Consider the following 20,220-nt stretch of genomic DNA (forward strand, 5'->3'; position numbering starts at 1 on the left):
TTTTGGCCAAAATCCAAGTGGCGATAACGCCAAATGGCCATTTTTGCATCTTAATTCATTATTGGGCTCAATATATTTCGTTTGAGACATTCCGCATCGAAATCGGCTGAGAAATGGCCGAGATAGGGTCTCCGACAAATTGGAATTTCGCGCCTTCGGCTGCGCTGTCGCCCCCATGGTTTTATAATTCCCAAGCGCTTCTAGCGTCGGGCGACTATAAAAGAAATGCTGCTGCAGAGGATTAACTTTTCATGTCCATTAAAACTCTGCCATTTACCGTCCGATTTGGACGGGAGTGGTCTTAAACGATTCTTCGGAACCGCTTTAAGCGAACTATGCAAAAAAATTTCGAGATTTCAACTTATTTCGATCAAAAAATTTTCTATTGTGAAATCGAAAAACTAATGATACAGTTTGAAGGACATCCGAGTCCTGATTCCAAAATTGCATGGCGATGCCAGATCGGACCAGGAATGGCCAAGATATAAGCTATAGAAGGTACACATTTTTCAAAAGCTCATATCTCGGCCATTTCTCAACCGATCTGGCAACGGCGTACATTTTCGGAATCAGCGCCCCAAAATTAGTCGAAATGCACCCAAAGATCGTCGAAATCGGACAAAAAAATTTTTCGCGAAAATCGAGAAAAAACGTGATGTTACCCCTTTCCATTTTTTCAAAAATCGGGTCGAAAATGAGTTGTTCGAATTCGAAAAACTAATGATGCAGTTCGAAGGACATCCGAGTCCTGATTCCAAAAATGCATAGCGTTGCCAGATCGGGCCAGGAATGGCCGAGATATAAGCTATAGAAGGTACACATTTTTCAAAAGCTCATATCTCGGCCATTTCTCAACCGATCTGGCAACGGCGTACATTTTCGGAATCAGCGCCCCAAAATTAGTCGAAATGCACCCAAAGATCGTCGAAATCGGACAAAAAAATTTTTCGCGAAAATCGAGAAAAAACGTGATGTTACCCCTTTCCATTTTTTCAAAAATCGGGTCGAAAATGAGTTGTTCGAATTCGAAAAACTAATGATGCAGTTCGAAGGACATCCGAGTCCTGATTCCAAAAATGCATAGCGTTGCCAGATCGGGCCAGGAATGACCGAGATATGAGCTATAGAAAGTACACATTTTTCAAATGCTCATATCTCGGCCATTTCACAACCGATCTGGCAACGCTGTGCATTTTTGGAATCAGGACTCGAATGTCCTTTGAACTGCATCTTTAGTTTTTCGAAATCGAACAACTCATTTTCGACCCGATTTTTGAAAAAATGGAAAGGGGTTACATCACGTTTTTTCTCGATTTTCGCGAAAAATTTTTTTGTCCGATTTCGACGATCTTTGGGTGCATTTCGACTAATTTTGGGGCGCTGATTCCGAAAATGTACGCCGTTGCCAGATCGGTTGAGAAATGGCCGAGATATGAGCTTTTGAAAAATGTGTACCTTCTATAGCTTATATCTTGGCCATTCCTGGTCCGATCTGGCAACGCCATGCAATTTTGGAATCAGGACTCGGATGTCCTTCAAACTGTATCATTAGTTTTTCGATTTCACAATAGAAAATTTTTTGATCGAAATAAGTTGAAATCTCGAAATTTTTTTGCATAGTTCGCTTAAAGCGGTTCCGAAGAATCGTTTAAGACCACTCCCGTCCAAATCGGACGGTAAATGGCAGAGTTTTAATGGACATAAAAAGTTAATCCTCTGCAGCAGCATTTCTTTTATAGTCGCCCGACGCTAGAAGCGCTTGGGAATTATAAAACCATGGGGGCGACAGCGCAGCCGAATGCGCGAAATTCCAATTTGTCGGAGACCCTATCTCGTCCATTTCTCAGCCGATTTCGATGCGGAATGTCTCAAACGAAATATATTGAGCCCAATAATGAATTAAGATGCAAAAATGGCCATTTGGCGTTATCGCCACTTGGATTTTGGCCAAAATTTTAGATACAAGTTTTTATTAAGATAAGCCCACAAAATAATTTCTTTTTGAAGTTAAGCCTTTGCATTTCTACTTAAATGATTCCCGCCCCAATGTGGTCCATGTTAAATCTGTGCCTTCTGCTGGCCGCGACTCTGCTTCGAATTCCTTCTCATTTTTGAAAGCGGTGCGGCCATGTGACGATTCTCAAGCTGCTCCGACGGCCAGTCCAGTCGCTTCACGCCACTGAAACAAAAGAAAGGGAATATTACAGGCAAATTCAACGAAAAGAATTAAATAAATATGTGTGTGGATAGGAACAATCATCCGTTCTTTCCCGAATCCCACAGAATACGTACTCAAATTTGTATAGAAAGCCCGCTACTACCGCCAGTTCTGTTCCGTCCGCCAACCAGTAGCCTTTTGAGCTCCATCCGCTGTTGCTTGCCTAGCTTGTTTGCGATCTGGTCCCTTAGTCAAGGGAAAGCCTTAGCGGCTGCAGCTCCTCCTCCTTCGATCGGTTTCCGGCGTGCAGCATGCCGCTCTTAATGTGGTGCTCAGAATGGGAATCCGGATCCTTGGCCGAATCTGTCCCTTCAGCAATCTAAGCTTCCTCTAAAGCGTTTTGGATATATAAAGTTTGTTAAAATATGCAAAAATCTGATAATAAATATTTTGATTTACCTTTATTGGCTCCTTTCTTTGCCAATGATCCGCACTCAAGATTGGTTTACTTCATCGTCGTATTCCTTGAACTGAGCTGGGTGGCTCTTGTGTTCGCAAGCAACCAATTACGATGACATTGGTCATAGGTCAAGCACCGAAAGTAGAAACGCCCTGCATAGTTGGGGCCAAACGAAAGGCGTCCAACAGGACTGCTTCGTTCACATTTCATTTGCAAATGTCTATTTTCTTAGCCCGAATCTTTTCATGCCTGAAAGGAAAATTAGAGATTATTATAGATTTTGATCCAGGATTCACAACAAACTTACCTCATATGGCCTCATCCTTGTTCTTTTAGTACCAAAACGCAATTTCGGCCGGTTTTGCCGTCGACCTAGGGTGAATGTCGCACATGGTCGTCCTGTTACGCTGGACGGCATTCTTCATCATCTTCATATTCTATTGTCTTCTTCGCCATCTGAATGATGCTTTTTTGCTTGAAATGACGCTGTTTAAGAAGCGTTGAGTCCCGAATTGGTGGAAAAAAGCGTATTTATAGACGAGGAAGTTTCTTAGCGATTTGCAAGTCGGCATAGAGATGAGCAATGACGACAGGGGTGATAAGAATATCGATAAGTCGGTAAGTCATAATATATCGATGTCGATGCGATACTTACTATCGGCATTTACCAATACACATTATTTTCCACCTCTATGCTAATCGATAGTTACTATCGGCATTTACCAATACACATTTTGTTCCACCTCTAGCACACGTTGGTCGTTTTGTAGCACTGAAATTTGAAAGCGGGAAGTTTAAAATGAGTCGCATTTTTGTTTAATTTTTATTACCGCAGGTGTGGTGTTCCTGGTTACTGTAGATCAAGGTTCAATCAGGACGAAACTTGGCTTAAAACACAATCCATTGGCCAGATGACGCTCCTGAAAGAAAATTATAATATACATAAACAGAAAAACTATATTTTTGGTGAAAAAATGCTTACGCTGGTGTTAATGTCTTTTCATGTTGGGGGATGTGAGGGTTCGGTAGTGGTTTGTTTCCGGACGCGTCCCGCTCACCTGTTGGAATAGAAACCAAGTTAGATTAGGCCTTAATGCATTATTATACTTTTGACATACCTGATTCGCGTTCAATTAGAAATTTCGAAAGAGTAGCGACTCCACTTTCCATTTGTTCCTAGGAATCTGTTTATATTATAAATTATAAATTATATTATTATGATGTTATAATTTAATGTTTCAATATCCCGTGTACCATTAAAACTGTCCGTTTTTGAGTTTGAAATACCAAAAAAAATTTATTTCCTCGTAATAGAGTGATGGAAAATATTTATAAGCAATTTTGTGGATGATATCGTTTGGTGGTCAAATACTTGCGATTAGCTAGCTTAAGTTGATAGTGTTTGGGGTTTATAATTAATTTTCTTGATTTTACAATTTTGCAACGTTTCTGTCGAGGTAAGGAAAGGTCTAGAAAGGTTCGGGCTTTGCATCTCCAGGAAGTATAATTTGGTGGACAGATTTAAAGAGCATGCTTTTAGATTGATAGACTTTTACTTTAAGGGGGAGTCTCAATAACTATTGTACAGCTATGTCTGGCCTATTATCAGATTTGTGTGTTTCTGTGGGAGTCTGTGGGAGTGATGTACATATATACACGCTGCATAGCCAATCCAGATGCTAATACGTTCTCAAAGTCCACTCAATTGCCAGAAAGCAATACCTGTTCTTAGCTGGAAAAATTAATTTTAAATTTATATTCGTAATTTAGTAATTTCTAAATGCTACTTCAATTTTCGCTTTTCGTAATCTTAAGTAAAATTGAATCAAATTCCTCAGTGCTTGCAGTGCATATCGTACTTAGTAATTCATGTTGCCTTTTGTTTTTCGATCTCTAAGTTTATGCTTAGTGACTAATCCAAAAAAAGTAAATATGTGTGTTGTATGTATATTGATAAATGGGGGCTGGGGGAGTCTAGGGATCTGGGTGTGTCTGTGTGTGTCTGGGATGTATCTTACAATGTCTCAGTATCTAGCAGACTACAGGTATCCGAATCATCTAGAGCTAGAGGTGTATGTACAATTTACAGTAAAGCAGTTTAGAACTCTTCGATAGAAATACTTTCAGACTTGCGTAAGTTTATAATTAAAAGTAAGTTAATAGTATATAGCAGTTGTATATCAGTAGAGGGGAGAGTCCTGTCTTAGCTTCGATGTCTGTCCTTTTGTTGAGCTAGCATGTGGTATACATATATAAATCAGTTGGAAATCGGATTGAAGTTCTTCGAAATATTTACAGGGACTAGGTAGGCGCGTAAATACCATAAATAAGTTACATTTACATATATATGCTTTATTATAAATATAATATATATATAATATAAATATATATATTCTCGTATATATATCAATATTTATATATACTTCTGTATGTGTACTGTATGCATAAGTATTACTTTTTTACTTCAAAGAGCGTTAGGCATTCGCTAGGTAATATGTTTTAATCTGCATCTGCATCTGTATCTGCATCTGCATCTGCATCTGCATCTGCAGCTTAGCATTCTCTCGTTCCGTTTCCGTATCTGTATTTTTATTTGTATCGAGACCTTTACAATTTTGGGTTGCCTTACTAGCTAGGTTTTCATAAGACTTGCGATTCATGTTCTCTTCATATTTTGTTCAACTCTTTCACTTAAACGATTCGAAAAAAATATATATATGTCTGTATATATATTTAAATATATAGCTTCTATAGTTCTTATATACACATTATGCATATGCAGTTTATGCCTTCAACTTGTGAACTTTATGTGGCTGTGTATCTGTATCTGTATCTGTATCTGTGTAGTATATCTGTGTCTGTGTCTGTATCTGTATCTGTATCTGTGTCTGTGGCTTCTCAAGTTTTACAAAATCCATGAAAATATATCTTTTAGTTTAGCTTGGACCCGGTTGTTCTCCGAACAGCTGTGAAAGTGCCCAGCTGCGGCACTCCTTCTAGCCTGTCTCCTCGCATTTGTCTCCTCATTCAACAGCTATCCTTTGCATCATCCTCCCAGGATGTCCCTCCACAAAAATCCTCCGACTACAATTTCAAATTTTCAGCGCTGTGTAAAGAATAGCAATAAGTTTCCTAAAATTAACCGTGTTGTGACAGAGTTCCCGTTCCCGTGTCGTCTGGGTCTGGGTCTGGGCCTGTGTCTGTGGGTGTCGGTTAGTGGCATAGTTGGTAGTTCCAGGGGCTAGCAAACGCCTTCTCTGCTCCCAGCTCTCTGGCTAAATTCTCTAGATTGTCATTTGCTAATTATTCCTAGTACTCTGCTCTACTGAAGCTGACCTAGTTGGTTCTGAAATAGTTGTCTTGGAAAAGTACTGCTTGGTTCGGAATGAGCTCTTAACTCTTGTAAACGTTTCCGTGTCGTAACCGCCTTCCATCCGCCTTCGCAACACTCGACTATGTTCAACTATTCATTGGCAACTCGTTTTCAACGCATCCTTTGCCGGCGCAGGGGGCCTGTGTCCTGCCATTTGGGACCCGGATTGCTAGTGGGCGGGGCACACCTTCGGGGGGCATCGCGGGCAGCTCGCCCCGAAAAACCCGGCAGCCCGGGTCCCAATCGATTCTGCGAGTGTGTCGCCTCCCGCAGCGGCAGGGGACTCGTTTGCGCGAACGCGTGTGTTGAAATCCAAAACATAATTACGGCGGAACGGGGGCAGTGTCCCGGCGCAGTCCGCTTCCCGGGAACCAGAGCCACGGCTCCGGGGAAGGCCAGGGCCTGCAGGGACCTGCCGCCGTTCGGCCACGTCTCGTAAAGGTGTCCGATACCTAGTCGTTCGGGTGCCTCATCAATCAATCAATCAATCAATCTGTCAATCAATCAACCGATGCTAATCGCTACAGTCTAACGCCTACGCCTATCGTCTATCGCCTATTATGATCTACGTGCTATTTATGATCGTAAGCCGAAAAGAACGTGGTAACATAATTGACTCCCGACCCGCGTCTGCGGCCGAGGGATTCGGAATCGAAGCGGAAGAAAACATCCTTCTTCTGTACATCGCATCGTATCATTATTGAGATTAGTTTAGATTAACGACTATGTAATATAAGTATTGTATCGTAGTTACTTTTGATTCTATAAGGTATACATATATGAGTTTCGCTAACGTAGGGTTCTTGCTTCTCGTGTTTTGTGTTCGGGTGGGGAAATAGGGGGTAATAGAGTGCGGATGGCACGGACAGTCCTTGTTCTAACTGGTTCTCGGAATTCAAGTCTCTCGGTCTGAAACGCATTGGATGTAGGATGTAGGATATAGGATATTAGATATAGAATGGGGCTGAAGCATGGGGCCATGTCTAGGGGGTTGTGCATTCTAGTCTGTGCATCGGGACCGTGTCAGTGTGTTCTTTGTGTGTTTGCGAGCTGGGGGTCCTGGGGTGGTCCTGGAGCGGGCCGCAGGACACCCTCGCTCCTCTAATCGTGCTGCTGCTGCTCTGCCTCGTTCTCGTTTTGGTTTCTTGACAAGAGTATTGAAATCTCACTTAGCCTAGTCGAACTCCAAAATGTATACATTAGACGTTTAATATTAAGAATTACGTGTTAGTTAGGGCGACTAAATATTTGCTCGGTGTGTCTGTGATTGATTATCCTTATGTACAGCAAATGCTCCTCCCTCCTCGCTCCTAGCTCCTAGCTCCTAGCTCCTCGCTAATATCAATTTCGCTCTCGCTCCCGCTTGATAATTTTGCGTAATTAATTTAGATATCACAATATAATCATTAAACGCCACCGCCCGCCTCGCGACGAGCGACAACCAGCAGAATTTCGATCTGTTCTGATTCTGACTCTGTTCTTAAGTTAAAATAAATCGGATCAAATATTGCCTACCTCGCTTCCTCGCTAGCTCTCCTCTACAATGCAGTATTCTTAGTTTGCTGCCTTCAGTTTCAAGTGCCGTGTGTGTCTTGAGTGTTGAGTGATGAGTGATGAGGATGAGGATGAGGATGCGGATGAGTGATGAGTGTGGTCTGTGGTCTGCGGTTCGTATCCTTTGCTTAGATCATATCATATATGGTATAACTTGCTTGGTTTCTCGTACTTGCTAGTTCGAACAAAAAGCAAAAAACTAGTTGAAAAAAAAGCGATTATCATTAAAGTATTCCTTATGGGTGAATGCTTCTTCGCCGACCGCCTCCGCCGACTGTCCTGCATCCGTCGTGCATCCGTCTGTCCTTAGATCCTTAGATCCGGGTCTGCACCTCCAGGTGCATGAACCGCTCTTGACCTGGACGATTTGGTTTGGAATGTGGTTTTGAGGTTTTGAGGCGTTTATGTACAAGGTAGTGTCCATCGTCGATCCAGTATTGGGTGTTGATTATTTTGCAGGGAAAGGAGAAATTCGCAAGATTAGTGGGCCTAGATTACGCTTACTCCTTCGCTTCGCTTTCGTGTTGTGGGTGTAGGCAGGAGTGTGGGCTGTGGGTCTGGCGGTACTATCTAGCGATTTCTCTACATGGAGGGGGCCGACGGCGATGTATTCGAGTCGTTGACTGGCCAGGCGCCGTCTGCGGGCTGGGGGGTTCCCTGCTTACTTTCCAAATAGGTGGCGATCTCGTTGGCGTTCTTGTTGAACGCCACCATCATGGCTGTGTTCCCGCCGGAGTCGCGGGCCTGCAGGTTCGCTCCGGCGGCCACCAGCATCACGCAGATGTCGCGGCGGTTCTGCTCGGCGGCGATGTGGAGGGCCGTCTGTCCCCTGGAAGGATTTGGACAGGGGGTTAGACAGAGTCCTGGACGAGGCGGAGTGGGGGGGGGCGTGAACTTACCGCTCCTTGTCGGCCATGTTGATGACGCGTCGAGTGGCGCACGAGATGATGTATTTGACAATGTCCTTGTGGTTGTATTTGCAAGCAAAGTGCAGGGCCGTCTGTCCGTTCTTGTTCACCGACTGCAGTGAGTATCCTTGTTCATGTAGTGCACGTAACTGGAAGGAGGAGGGAACTGAGTTAGGGGCTGGCCTACTGACTGGGCCTAGGCTACGTCTACAGATACATTCTCTAAGGTCTACGGATAAGTGGCAAGAGTTAAGCTACCATATTGAGATCGCCGCTCTGGGCTGCTAGTAGTACGGCATCGGAAGTTTGCTCCAGTATAGGGCTATTGTTCGAGTGTGTGTTGGGTGTTGGGTGTTCGTTGGGTGTGTGTTGTGGTTCGTGTGCATGGAAGAGTAAAGAAACAAAGAAAGTTCAGACATCAGTTCCGGTTGTCTTCATCCGAGGCGTTTGATATCGAAATGTCAATGATACGAGTACGAGTACGAGTACGAGTTACGACTGAGTCTGAGACTGAGACTGAGACAGAGACAGAGACAGAGACAGAGTAAGGCGGAAAGAAAGAAAGAGAGTAACCAAAAAGAAAGAGATAGCCAACACAGAGAGCCAGGTGGGGAGAGAGACAGATAGTTATACGGAGTACCTGAATCCATAACCAAAAACGTCTTCGTTGAAACTGAACAAACGGTCTTTGTTGCTGCATGCAGAAGTAGTGGGATGTTTCGAACAGAAAGTTAATCAGAAACCAGAAATCAGAAATCATTAATCGTCAACCAAAGCAAATGCAGAAGAGGAGGAGGACAGGTGGAGATATAGAGAGGTGGCACTAGACCGTGTACGAGATGGCGGACATCCATGAGCAAAGCGGGTGAGAGAGCGAGGTGATCGGTGATCGGTGAGGGAGTATGGATAGGGATCGCTTTTTACCTCTTCCACTTCATCACTTTGATGGGCTTGGAGCCAATTTGCAAGTCCTCATCTTTGTGTGTCGGAAGGTGTTAGGAGTGTGTGTGTAAAAGATAGTTACAAACTGTTAGTAGGCGCAAGTAAGAGTACACGGTTACAGCTAAATATCGAGATAAGTAGATCTTCTAGGTTTCTAATGCCAGCCAACACGACAACTAGTTCAACAGGACCCTCGGCCGACGGGTCCACTACCAAGGACTATGACTATTGCAAGGCGTTACACCTACCCGTTCCCCGTGGGGGGCACCCCTTGGTGTGGTTTCTGGATGGTGGTGTGGTGGGTCGGGTTGAGTGGTGGTTAGTTTAGGGATCGTTGCGAATACGGTTTGGTCCTTGCTACGGCTAACTGTGACTGTAAGCCGGGATTATATACCAGTTAGGGACAGGAGTGGTCGTATTTAATGCTCTACTTACATGCGATCGTGGCAAGGACTAAGCTGTATTCGGCTCCTCACGGTTAAACATACAGTTTCATGTTACTTATGTATGGGCGATGTATGTGTGTGGGTGTGCGGGAGTAGTGGGTGTGTGGTGGGGGTGTCTTTGGGGGCGGGCGAGTGTCGTTCGCAGTGTGGAATGGGTTCTATGCCCACAGTTGCCGTCGAAGCAAGGGCTTAAGGGCCTGATCCTCTATAGATTCTATAGATTTTTGAAATACTTTACAGTCTGACATTTCTGGAGAGCTCGGAATGCCATCCTCTAGGACTCTAGGGATGGTACTTCGACGGCAGCTGCTATGAGCCATGCTCGAGGGACACTCTCCGGCAACGAGGACGACAGTTATGACAACAAAACATAAAACTCTAGTGAAAATAACGCAATGCACAAATTATATGAACCGAGAGCCCCTCCACTCCGCTCCGCCCTCTCAAATTCGGTTAGTTCTGGGACTGGTACTGGGACTGGGACGGGGACTGGGATTCGGGGCGTGGGGAAGATCAGATCTCGACGCGACGCTTGCGGAAGTGGAGGTGCAGGATCATGCGCCTGTCCAGGTAAGGCAGCTGCTCGGCCACCTGCTGCTGGAGCTCATCCAGCCGCTCCTGCAACGGCTCCGGATCCGGGTGCTGGCTGCCCGCCGAGGGCCAGCACCCGGCCAGCCCCAGCCGTCTGAAAGCCGCGCCCGCACCCGCGCCCATGTCCATACCCGTGCTGCCGGGGCCGCGGCCCTGGGCCTGGTCCAGCTGGCGGCGCTCGTTCTGCGCCTGCCGCTGCGAGAAGGCCGCGAAGGAGCGCTCCTGGTCCGGGGTCTGGGGCATCGTGGCCGCCTCGTGGTCCAGGATGTACAGCTCGTCGATGGCGATGTCGCAGATGTAGTGCAAGTGCTCCTGGGCGCGGTCGATGCGGAAGTAGTGCTCCGCGGTGCAGGCTGCAGGGAGGCGGGAGTCGTTACGAGTTCTCCGAGGCGTAGGAGGGATGCTACTCACAGTCTATGAAGCACCAGTCCTGGGAGACCTTTGGGTAGGATATCGACTCCTCGAACTTGGCGTTGAGCATGTTGCGCACATGCTCGAGGTCGCACTGGGACTCGATCTCGATCTGGCCGAGCTTGTTGGCCAGCTTCCGGAGCATCTCCTTGTCGTAGTGGTACTGCTCGTACTGCTGCATGGTGACGCGCAGGATGTGCAGCTGCATCTTCTCCAGTGGGTTGACTCTGCAAAGGCACATAAATTGTTACTGGGAGGGTCTTCTGGGGCACCTCGTGGGATCATCACTCACTGGACGTCGCCGCGTCCGTGCTTTCGCTTGGAGAGCATCAGGGCCTTGTTGAGCAGCTCGATCTCGATCACCGAGGGCTTCACCCGGCAGGCCTCCCCGTCCACCTGCATCGGAATGGTGCGCTTGGTGATGATGCGCGCCTTCCGGCACTGGCAGATGCAGGTGCCGTGCATGCCCGCCTGCAGCATGGGCAGCTGGTAGGTCGTCAGGCCCACCACTTCCATCAGCCCGTCGTCGATGGAGGGCTTCGTGGAACCGAAGGAGTCGTTCCACGGATGGGTGCCGCCGCCATAGCTGTGGGGGGAGATGGTTAGTACCTCTCTTGGTAGTGGAGAAGCAATCCCTCACCTGGGGATGTTCAGGAAGAGGACGGCATGGCAGCCGGCGTCGCGAAGCTTTCCGGTAAAGTCCTGGCCATCGCACTCGAGCGTCACCCACTGGGAGAGGTTGCGGTACTGGCGCAGGATCAGGTCCTTGCCGCCCATCTGGCCGTAGTACATCTTGTTGCGCAGCCGCGAGTTGAAGCGCTCCGGATGGGCCTCCCGCGCCTCGTGGAACTCGAGGGCGATGTGGGCGTCCACGCCGAACGAGAAGTAGTTGTTGATGACGTTCAGGGGCACGTTCGCCTTGCTCCTGTCGACGTGGTCGTCGGTGACGTCGTCGTTGGGAGTCACCTTGACGCGCCAGCGGTCCATGAGGACGCACTGCGACATCCCTATCTCGCGCAGAATCTTGCCGATGGGTTCGTCCGTGTAGCCCTGCAGGAAGTGGGTTCAAATAAGTAAGTGTTCCTGCAAAGGGAGCCTGTGGAGCACTTACCCCGCCCCATCCGAGGGCGCGAGCGAGATCATTGCCGGTGCCGAGGGGCAGCACTCCGACGGCCGGAACCGGCTGCAGGGGCGGATGGATCGTGTCCAGGACGGACAGGACCCAGCCGACGGTGCCGTCGCCGCCGCAGGCCAGCACCCTGAGGTTGGGAGCCTTGCGGAACATGTCCAGCCTGCACGGAAGGAATATATTAGAAGGAGTTTACATATTTTCGAATACACACTACTCACCCCATCTTAGGGCCACCCTGGGTGAGATCAAAGACCTGGCGCGGGTTGAGCAGGTGCTGGAACTTGCCCAAGAGCTTCACGCCCTGGTTGCCTCCGGACTTGGGATTGATGAAGACTACGACCGGGATCACCTCCGGCGAGGGAATCGGCTTCACGATGAAGGCGCGCGGCTCCTTCTTCTCGTCCTTCTGGCCCTTCTGGCGGCGCTGGGTCTGCTTCTTGCTCTTGCCTCCGGCCCCACCTCCTCCTCCTCCTCCGCCGGCCGAGGATCCCGCAGCGGCATTGTTCTTGTTGCTGACGCGTATCGAGGACTTGAAGTTTCCCTTGCTGGGCAGCTTGACGATCCAGGAGGGGGGCACGATGATGGGTGCATAGTTTCCTGCAAGGACGCACCAAAAACGAAGTTAGAACGGTCTATTTCGAGGTGTGTGTATCTGTGTGTGTGTGGGTGGAAGGAGCTCAAGGATGGCCAGGCAATTAAATTCAATTTGCGGCCTTTAAAGAAAAGTCTCAGCCGGAGTCGGGGGCTATTTGGGGCTATTGTGGCCCGCATAGCCCACATACCAGAGGACAATTACGGAGGTCGCTCGGCATCCTTGGTGAGGGGAACACAAAGAACTCGGACCAGACAGTTCCGGAGCCGTGGGGTCAGGGGTCAAGATGGCTTCTTTCAGCCTAGCTCGGCCGGCCACAGGCCTCGTTCTCGTCCTCGTCCTAGTCCTTGCCCTTTTGCGAACACGGACGGCGTGGCTAATGGCTGCCGTGAAGAGTGTGTTAACAAGACGCTCATTGGGACACTTTAGAGGACCAGGATGTGGCCGGGAAGGGAGGACAGAGTCCCGGATGGGAACCGTCGATAGAGTTGTAGTTTGTAAATAACCGGAGACTGCCATCCGGGCGGGGGCCTAATTAAATTAATTAGAATCGGTGGAAAGGACTACCTGGATTGTGAAAGATGTATTGTACTTTGCAACAGCCTCACTACTTTCAGACAACAGACAGACCGAGTTATGACCAACAGTGTTGGCCAAAAAGTGTTGAGAAGGCTCAGAAAGTAAATTAGTAGGTCTGAGTAGGCCGTGGCCCTCGGACTGGGTCCAGAATTGTTTGGGAGGTCAGCTGCCGGCCAAAAAATATTCATTCGGCTGCCAGCCTTCGAGGCAGCCGTTTCACATTTATTCTCCTTCCTGGTCTCAAATAATTTATTTTGTTTTCTTTTTATTTTTTAATACTGAGATGGGCTGCTGAAATCTTGTTTATATATTTGAGGTGGCTCCTTATTTTCTTATTTTATTTTTATTTTACTTCTATTTTTAATATCTAACCGGGCACTCGTCTTTAGCAGCTTGGCAATTTGTGCTTGGTTTTGGCTGACTTCTTTCCTTATTTTTATTTTATTTAATAAATATTCAAAACTAGAGGGCCCAAGCCCTAATACATTTCCTTTTTTATTTTATTTTTTTTTATTTTTGCACTGGCTAAATCGACGATGAGGATCCGGCAGAGCAGAGGACTTAATTAAGTCCCCGGCCCACCTCTTATTTGCATGCCCGTCACGTAATTAATCAGAGGACAGTGGGAAGGATCCCAAAGCAGTAATAGAGGGAGGAAAGGAGCAACACTCACCCAGACGACACTCCTCGCCGATTTTGGCCTGGTTGAAGCACGACTCCTTGTTGTGGTAGATCTCGTGGCACCAGGCGCAGGACAGCGCCACTATCTCCTTCGACCCGAAGAGCTTGCTCTGCACGGCCTGCTTAATAGATAGAAAGTGAGTGGATCACATAGGATAGCCGTTATCGCAGGGGTTTCTGGCACTACACCTTACTCTTCTACAGCTCGCGGATGGGATGTTAGTTTGGTTAATATCTCATACGCTTTTATTTTAATATTTTATTTGTCCTTCTTATTATTTTCTTATTTTGATTCATATTTAACACACTTGGGTGCTTTGTAAATAAGCATTAAAGCTTTTTGTACTACTGATATTTTATGACACTTTATGATACTTATGATAGTGTTATTTTGGTTAGTATCTGCTTTTATTTTAATATTTTATTTTGCAAACTTCTTATTTTGTTTCATATTTAACACACTTGGGTGCTTTGTAAATAAGCATAAAAGCTTTTTGGACTACTGATATTTTAAAATATTATGACACTTTACGATACTTTGATGAGATGAAGCTTCTTTTATTTGAATAATTATTATTTTGTAAATCACAAGCACTATTGGTTAATGCAAAAGCCAACAGGGGCTACCTACTATATAATACTTTGAGGAACCTATGGCTTACCTTTCCGCACTGCTTGCACTTGCCCTTCTCCAGCTTGCGGTGCACCCAGTGGTGGTGGGTGGTGGTCTGCTCCCGGTACTGGCGGATGCCCACGTCCCGGTAGGTCGGCTTGCACGCCAGCTGCGACTTCTCGTTCACGAGGGGGATGCAGTTCTGGTGGGCGATCAGCTGGCAGGCGGAGCACTTCATCCGCTGGCCGCTCTTCTGCGGGAGGAGACGAATATGAATGTGAATCTACCACAGGAGGTGCCTATTCTTAGGAGTGCCTTTGGTGCCGCGCACTCTCGCCCAAACCGCAGCCAAATGAAGGACCTGTCACTTCGCTAAGCAAACTTTGGCAATTAATTGTCGATGGCGTTGCGGTTCCACCTGCCTCCTCAGAGAAACCACAGTGCCTACAGTGCTTGTGCCTGGGCCAGGCCATTTAAAGAGGACATTGGCTACCCTCCTGTTGGGCTCCAATCCACGGAGTTTCGAGTTTAAATATGACGGAATATGACGGCCAGGAAGCTGCTACGACTGGCCTCTCCTCTCTACAGGACCTCCTCGCAGAGGCATACCATCTTACTGGGCCAATGGAGATGGCGATTAGACAGGCTTCCGTGGGCAGCCCCCACTAACACTTCTGCTGACAACGAGCCTGACAAAGTACTCTCCTGTTACTTCTGCCGGGCTGCCCAAAACTGATGACACGCCCATCGCTCTTCCTCGGCCCCCGCCCCACTGGCCCTCACCAGCCCCCACTAGCCCTCACATGGCCTGGCCTTATCCGGATTTTATTGCGTGAATGTCGGACAAGCACGCAATAAGTAAATTACACTCACATGAAGCCCCCCTCCCATTTCTCGTGCCGGTGGCACTAATTGAATTGACGGAAGGCCCCCCGCACCGGGCCGGACCAGGGACAGGGACAGGGTACTCACAATGCACTCCTCGTTCAGGCAGCAGAGATCCCCGGAGGCGGAGGTGGGCTTCCAGTAGTGCTCGCCCTGCACCGCGTTCTCCGTCCAGTCGGGCACGATCCGTATCGGTCTCCGGGAGTTGCTCGCCGAAGCGGTACGCCTGCTTGTTGGGAGAGAGAGAGAAGGAAAGGTGAAAGCAGGAATACGAGGACTACGAACACTTCGGAGAAAGGACTTGGACGCTCTGCACTCGACAAGTTCTGAGAATGGGTGTCCTGCGAAAGGGCGATTAGGAGAAGAGATTCTATTTTTGCAGACCATCCGCCCACAACGTCTGCCACCTTTCCTCCTCCAAGTGGAACACCTTTATGGATATCTCATATTGCTGGTATTTGCTCTTCCCCGGACTCACCTCTTCCGCCGCCACGCCCCCAGGGAATCGAGCTTCCGCTGCCGGAAGGCCGACTTCCGTTGTATGCCGATGGAGGAGCGGCGGAAGCGTCGCACTGGGGCGCCCGGCACGCCCCCTGCCACAGCTGCCGAGGACCCGCTCCCGGGCAGGCCCTCCTCCGTCCAGGCCGCCATGGGTCCTGTGTGGGAGCCGAAGCTCTCCCCGCGCTGCAGTCGCCTTCTGGCGCTCGGCAGAGGCAGTGGAGGCGGCAGGGAGGATGTGTCGCTGCTGCAGGAATCGCTGCTGCTACTGCTGCTGCTGCTGGTGCTGCTCCTGTGTGCGACACGTCCCCTTGCCTCTGTGCCTCCATCTTCGTCCTCCAGCTCGTCCTCCGTCTGGAACTCCTCGCGCACCGCGTGAAGTAATCGCTCCATGCCATAAACCGATGCCAGATTGTTGCTGCCACCGATACTGTTGCTGCTGCCGTCAATGTTGCAGTTGCTACTTCGGGGGGTGTTGCCGCTGCAAGTGGCACTCTGGAGGTGGCTATTTGTTATATTGTTGCCGCTGCACGAGGCGCTGTTGCAGTTGCAGCCAATATTGTTGCAGGTTTGGGAGGTGCAGCCCCCTGCAATATCGCCGATATTGTTGCAGTTGCAGTTGCAGTCGCTGTTGCTGTTGCTGGTCCTGTGGCGAGTGCTCTCGCTGGTGTCCTGGATACTGTTGCTGTCGTTGCTCTTACTGCCCAGATACGATATGAACATGGTCTTTCTGGTGACTTTTTTGTCCGCAATGGTTGCTTTGTCGCGTTTTACATTTCACTTCACTTCATTAGGCATTCGTTCACTTTTTGCCGCTCATTTGCATTCCGATTCCGGCTTCTGCTCCGGCCCACTCCGGTTGTCCGACGCCGGCTCTGATGCCGACTCTGATGCGGTTCTGCCGCGACTTCTGTTTCTATTTCTGCTCTTGCCCGTTTTTGTGTCCGCGCCCGTCATTATGGCGCAAAAAGATTGCCGGAGATTCTGTTTTGGCTCGAGCTCATTATTATACGATTTTGTACACTGCCCCCCCGCGATGTGGGGTACATCACCACTCACACCCACCCGAGAGTGTGCAGGCAGCCAGAGGACAGCCACCTCCCTGCGAGTCTTCGCTTTTAAACAGAACCCTCTTGCATTTCAGAGACTTTATCTGCGGCAGGGCATCCGAGAGTCGCCGAGGCCAGGCTCTCTTTGGGGGAAAGGGAACTTTGACCGGCCGTTGTTTGGATATCAAGATGCCACGCCCTCGCTCCGGCCACCTCCACCGCCCTCGCCCCGCCCCACCTCTATCTGTCCCGCTTCGCCGAACACCAGAGCCCCCGTGCGTGCGCGGCTAATACGTTGGTATGCCTTTTGTTTATGCTTTATAGGCAATGTAATTAAATTCTTATCAGATGGAATACATACGGGGAAATGTGACTCGTTTATGTGCGATATACGTGTGTACCTCGTACCTTGTTTTTTGTACGTTTTTTAGAGAGCACTAAGTGCCCAGGGGGAGGGCTGGTCTGGAGCACTGGTGGCCTGGAAAATTGCAGGTCTGCCTTTTGAAACGCTTTGCAGATTTTCCATGTCAATTGTCAACGTTTGCGGCAACTTTTTACCTCTTCCGCCCAGGATCCCACGACCTCTTCCTGCCACGCCCCTTGCGGAGGTAGCTTTTTAGGCGCGTTTCAAGCGCGTGTTGTGCGCTGTTTCTGACGCGCTCCTCAAAATTTGGCATTCACGCTTGATTTGAGGGTAAATTTAGCGTGTCCGTGTGTTTGACATGAACTGCGAGCTGCGAGCTGCGACCTGTGACCCCTCATCTGACAGATTGCGCATCTAAAAATATTAAATACCTTTCAGAACTCGCCGGAAAAGTGTGTAAGCCGTTCAACGCCTGCGAACAGGAAGGAAGAGGCGGGAGATTGGAAAGCAGGCCGGCAAATGGCGTCGGACGAGTCCCAGGACGAGGCTGCTGAAAGTGCTGCTCTCCACTCAGAAAGTTGCGAAATTGAATTGCAAATCAATTTGCCGACTGCAGTCTTAAAATATCACAATGTCCGCCTCCCTGCCTCCTCGGCCAGTGAGATGGAAATCAATGCCGGGACGGCTTTGTGCTAATAGTTCGTCAAATACTTGGGCGAATCAATAGGATTCGCAATTGCGAAGTGCCTTTTAAAGGCTTCCGACCCAGCGAGGCGGTCCGGTGCACAATAAATCACCAAAGCAGGAGCTATAATCCTCTGGAAGAACTGTTTAACACGCCAACTAGCGAAGCGAGCTAAGTACTGCACTGGCTGGCCAAGTTTTCAGCTTATAGTTTCAGGCTCGGGCCACTCTCCCCGGCGAGAAGTCCCTCGAAAATTGGCAATCTCTCCCGATTCCTAATTCCTAATTAGACACCAAATAACGAGCCACAAAACAAAGCGATGCGACAGCCAGGGAACGCCACCAGAACTTGAAACGCAATTTCAATTCAAATGTGATTAATTTTAATGTCGACCGCCTTTGAAGAGGTCTGGACTTTGCCGGCGAGGGCGGGCTGGCTGGCTGGTTGGCTGATTGGGTGGGAAAAAGGTGGAAAAATGAATGAAAAAGGCGGGTGGGGACGGAGGCTAATGAAAGGCAGACTGTCGCCACGGAGGCGGAGGCAGGGGCAGGATCGAGATTCAACTGGGGCAGCGTCAGCACCTCTCGCTGGCCTCATTGACAAAATCAATAAAAGCCTTGAAATATTTTTACGTATTTGAATAGTGACACTTGCGTTTGTGCTCGCACTTGCCAGCCACAGACTCTTCGACTTTGGCATCATGAAAATACAACTAAATAAAAATATTATAGCCCGAAACGAATTAAAGAGCGTGCCCCAGCCAGAGACCAGCCAGCGGGATGCACTTTTTCGGAATTGGCATGCAAATAGCTCCGATGGAGGGTATCCTCCCAGACTTTATGTGATTTGTGTATCCGAGGAAATGGCTGTTCTTTGCGACGCCATTCCCCCGGGGACTTCGAGCCACTGATGCGTTAACCCTTCAAGGACCTGCGAGGGGCCCTCGAGGCGTCAAGCGCTTTCTGAGCTTCCATTAATAACCGCCCGTAGCCCTGTGCTTTAAATAGATCCTGGCCAGCTATGAGTGCGGGTATTTGCATTTGTGTTCCAAATTTGCACACAAATATGTACGGGTGAGCACCGTCCATTCATTTGCACATTTGAGCCAATGAAAAATCCGTTTGAGCTCTCCGAAATGAAAAATTATCTGCACGTCCTGGCCATCGGTTTCGTCCTAGTTCTGGTAGTGGTGCTGGTCCTGTCTCCCCATCTTCCCATCGTCCTCGTCATGGCCGTCGTTTGTGATTGCGATTAATGCCCGCGCATTGGAATTGAAAACGTGGCAACAACTTTTGAGCATCGCAGCTCCCGCCTCTGCCACTCTGCCGGGGAGGCGGCAGCAGCAACTTGAGCTGCGAATGCCAGCCACTCGAGAAAAGGATTTTAAGCTAATGAATATTAACAATAGCAACCGGAGGGGCGGGCCAACTAGAAGGGTTGCCTTTAAGCTCCACCCGGAGAAAATCGGGGATTTTCCTCTCCCAGTCTGTCGTTGAAGACTTAAGCACTCCGGAGCTGCCAGCCCATCGGAAATAATTGGGCAAGAGTGCTCAGACCTCGGGCCTTGCCTGGAAGGAGTTTGCGGAGCTAAGCTCCTTTTCTCCGAGTGTAGGCTGGACAAGGATGCAGCCGGAAAATGGTCACAGATTCGGGGAGAAAAGGAGGAGCCCAGAACGACTATCCAGGACTAAACGATACAAGCAAATGAAATTAATATTCTTAATTGGCATTAAGCGTTTGCTTTCCGGGTGGGGTCGGGGCTCGTGGCTCGGGAGCTCGGACGGCAAACATTTCAATAAGCAAAGTGGCGCTCATCCGAGCGGGGAAATGATTTCCAAAAATTCCACACAAATCGCCACAATTGGAAGCCAAAATCAGTGATAAATTTTAGAGTTTTTGTGGCACGACACCAGCCAGCTTCTTGGCTGCCAAAGGGACCTAGTAATCTTCGCTTATCAGGGGAAAACAAGAAACAAAGGCAAAAGACTGCCTCCCCGTGGGCACGAAATAGTATAAACAAAGGTATGGGCCGGCGAGCGGGTGCCTTGAACCCCGGGGTCTGCCTGTATCTCACCTGTAATTACTCGGCTTCCGTTCCGGGGAAAAAACTCGGCCCCACCGCTAATCTATTGCACAATCTCAGAGTTATCTGGGGCTGATAGAATTTATGAATGAACCTAAGCAAACAGGGTCTGGGAGTGGGGAGGTTGGAGTCACGAGGCAGGGGTGGAGGAGCCTCTGGCCGAAACTCCAACTATTCCAGCCAGTCCAGTTGAGATTCCCTGCTCTGCTGGCCGCA

At 48.7% G+C, this 20,220-nt stretch overlaps 1 protein-coding gene across 19 annotated transcripts in view; it reads right to left on the reverse strand.

The window, feature by feature from the left end:
* Positions 1 to 1,953: 1,953 nt before the first annotated feature.
* The window catches only part of LOC6501948 (eye-specific diacylglycerol kinase), a 94,919-nt gene continuing 76,652 nt past the window's right edge, over positions 1,954 to 20,220 (reverse strand). For 3 of the 19 annotated variants that reach the window (XM_032452456.2, XM_032452451.2, XM_032452445.2), the window contains exons 3-22: positions 15,413 to 15,554; positions 14,490 to 14,693; positions 13,820 to 13,949; positions 12,194 to 12,572; positions 11,955 to 12,135; positions 11,484 to 11,893; positions 11,136 to 11,429; positions 10,844 to 11,070; positions 10,564 to 10,785; positions 9,378 to 9,429; positions 9,094 to 9,147; positions 8,712 to 8,775; positions 8,445 to 8,602; positions 3,737 to 8,374; positions 3,601 to 3,676; positions 3,449 to 3,538; positions 2,926 to 3,390; positions 2,618 to 2,867; positions 2,293 to 2,548; positions 1,954 to 2,179 (exon numbers count right to left, since the gene is read on the reverse strand). In XM_032452456.2, coding sequence (XP_032308347.1) covers positions 8,128 to 8,374; positions 8,445 to 8,602; positions 8,712 to 8,775; positions 9,094 to 9,147; positions 9,378 to 9,429; positions 10,564 to 10,785; positions 10,844 to 11,070; positions 11,136 to 11,429; positions 11,484 to 11,893; positions 11,955 to 12,135; positions 12,194 to 12,572; positions 13,820 to 13,949; positions 14,490 to 14,693; positions 15,413 to 15,554 — 2,764 coding nt within the window. In that variant the 3' untranslated portion in view covers positions 1,954 to 2,179; positions 2,293 to 2,548; positions 2,618 to 2,867; ... (2 more) ...; positions 3,601 to 3,676; positions 3,737 to 8,127. Of the gene's footprint in view, positions 2,180 to 2,292; positions 2,549 to 2,617; positions 2,868 to 2,925; positions 3,391 to 3,448; positions 3,539 to 3,600; positions 3,677 to 3,736; positions 8,375 to 8,444; positions 8,603 to 8,711; positions 8,776 to 9,093; positions 9,148 to 9,377; positions 9,769 to 9,830; positions 10,786 to 10,843; positions 11,071 to 11,135; positions 11,430 to 11,483; positions 11,894 to 11,954; positions 12,136 to 12,193; positions 12,573 to 13,819; positions 13,950 to 14,489; positions 14,694 to 15,412; positions 15,555 to 15,803; positions 17,055 to 20,220 lie in introns of those variants that run through there. The other 16 variants (XM_032452457.2, XM_032452446.2, XM_032452462.2 and 13 more) reach the window with 15 other exon arrangements.

The sequence above is a fragment of the Drosophila ananassae genome, chromosome XR, assembly GCF_017639315.1.
Source record: "Drosophila ananassae strain 14024-0371.13 chromosome XR, ASM1763931v2, whole genome shotgun sequence".
NCBI classification, from domain to species: Eukaryota; Metazoa; Arthropoda; class Insecta; order Diptera; family Drosophilidae; genus Drosophila; species Drosophila ananassae.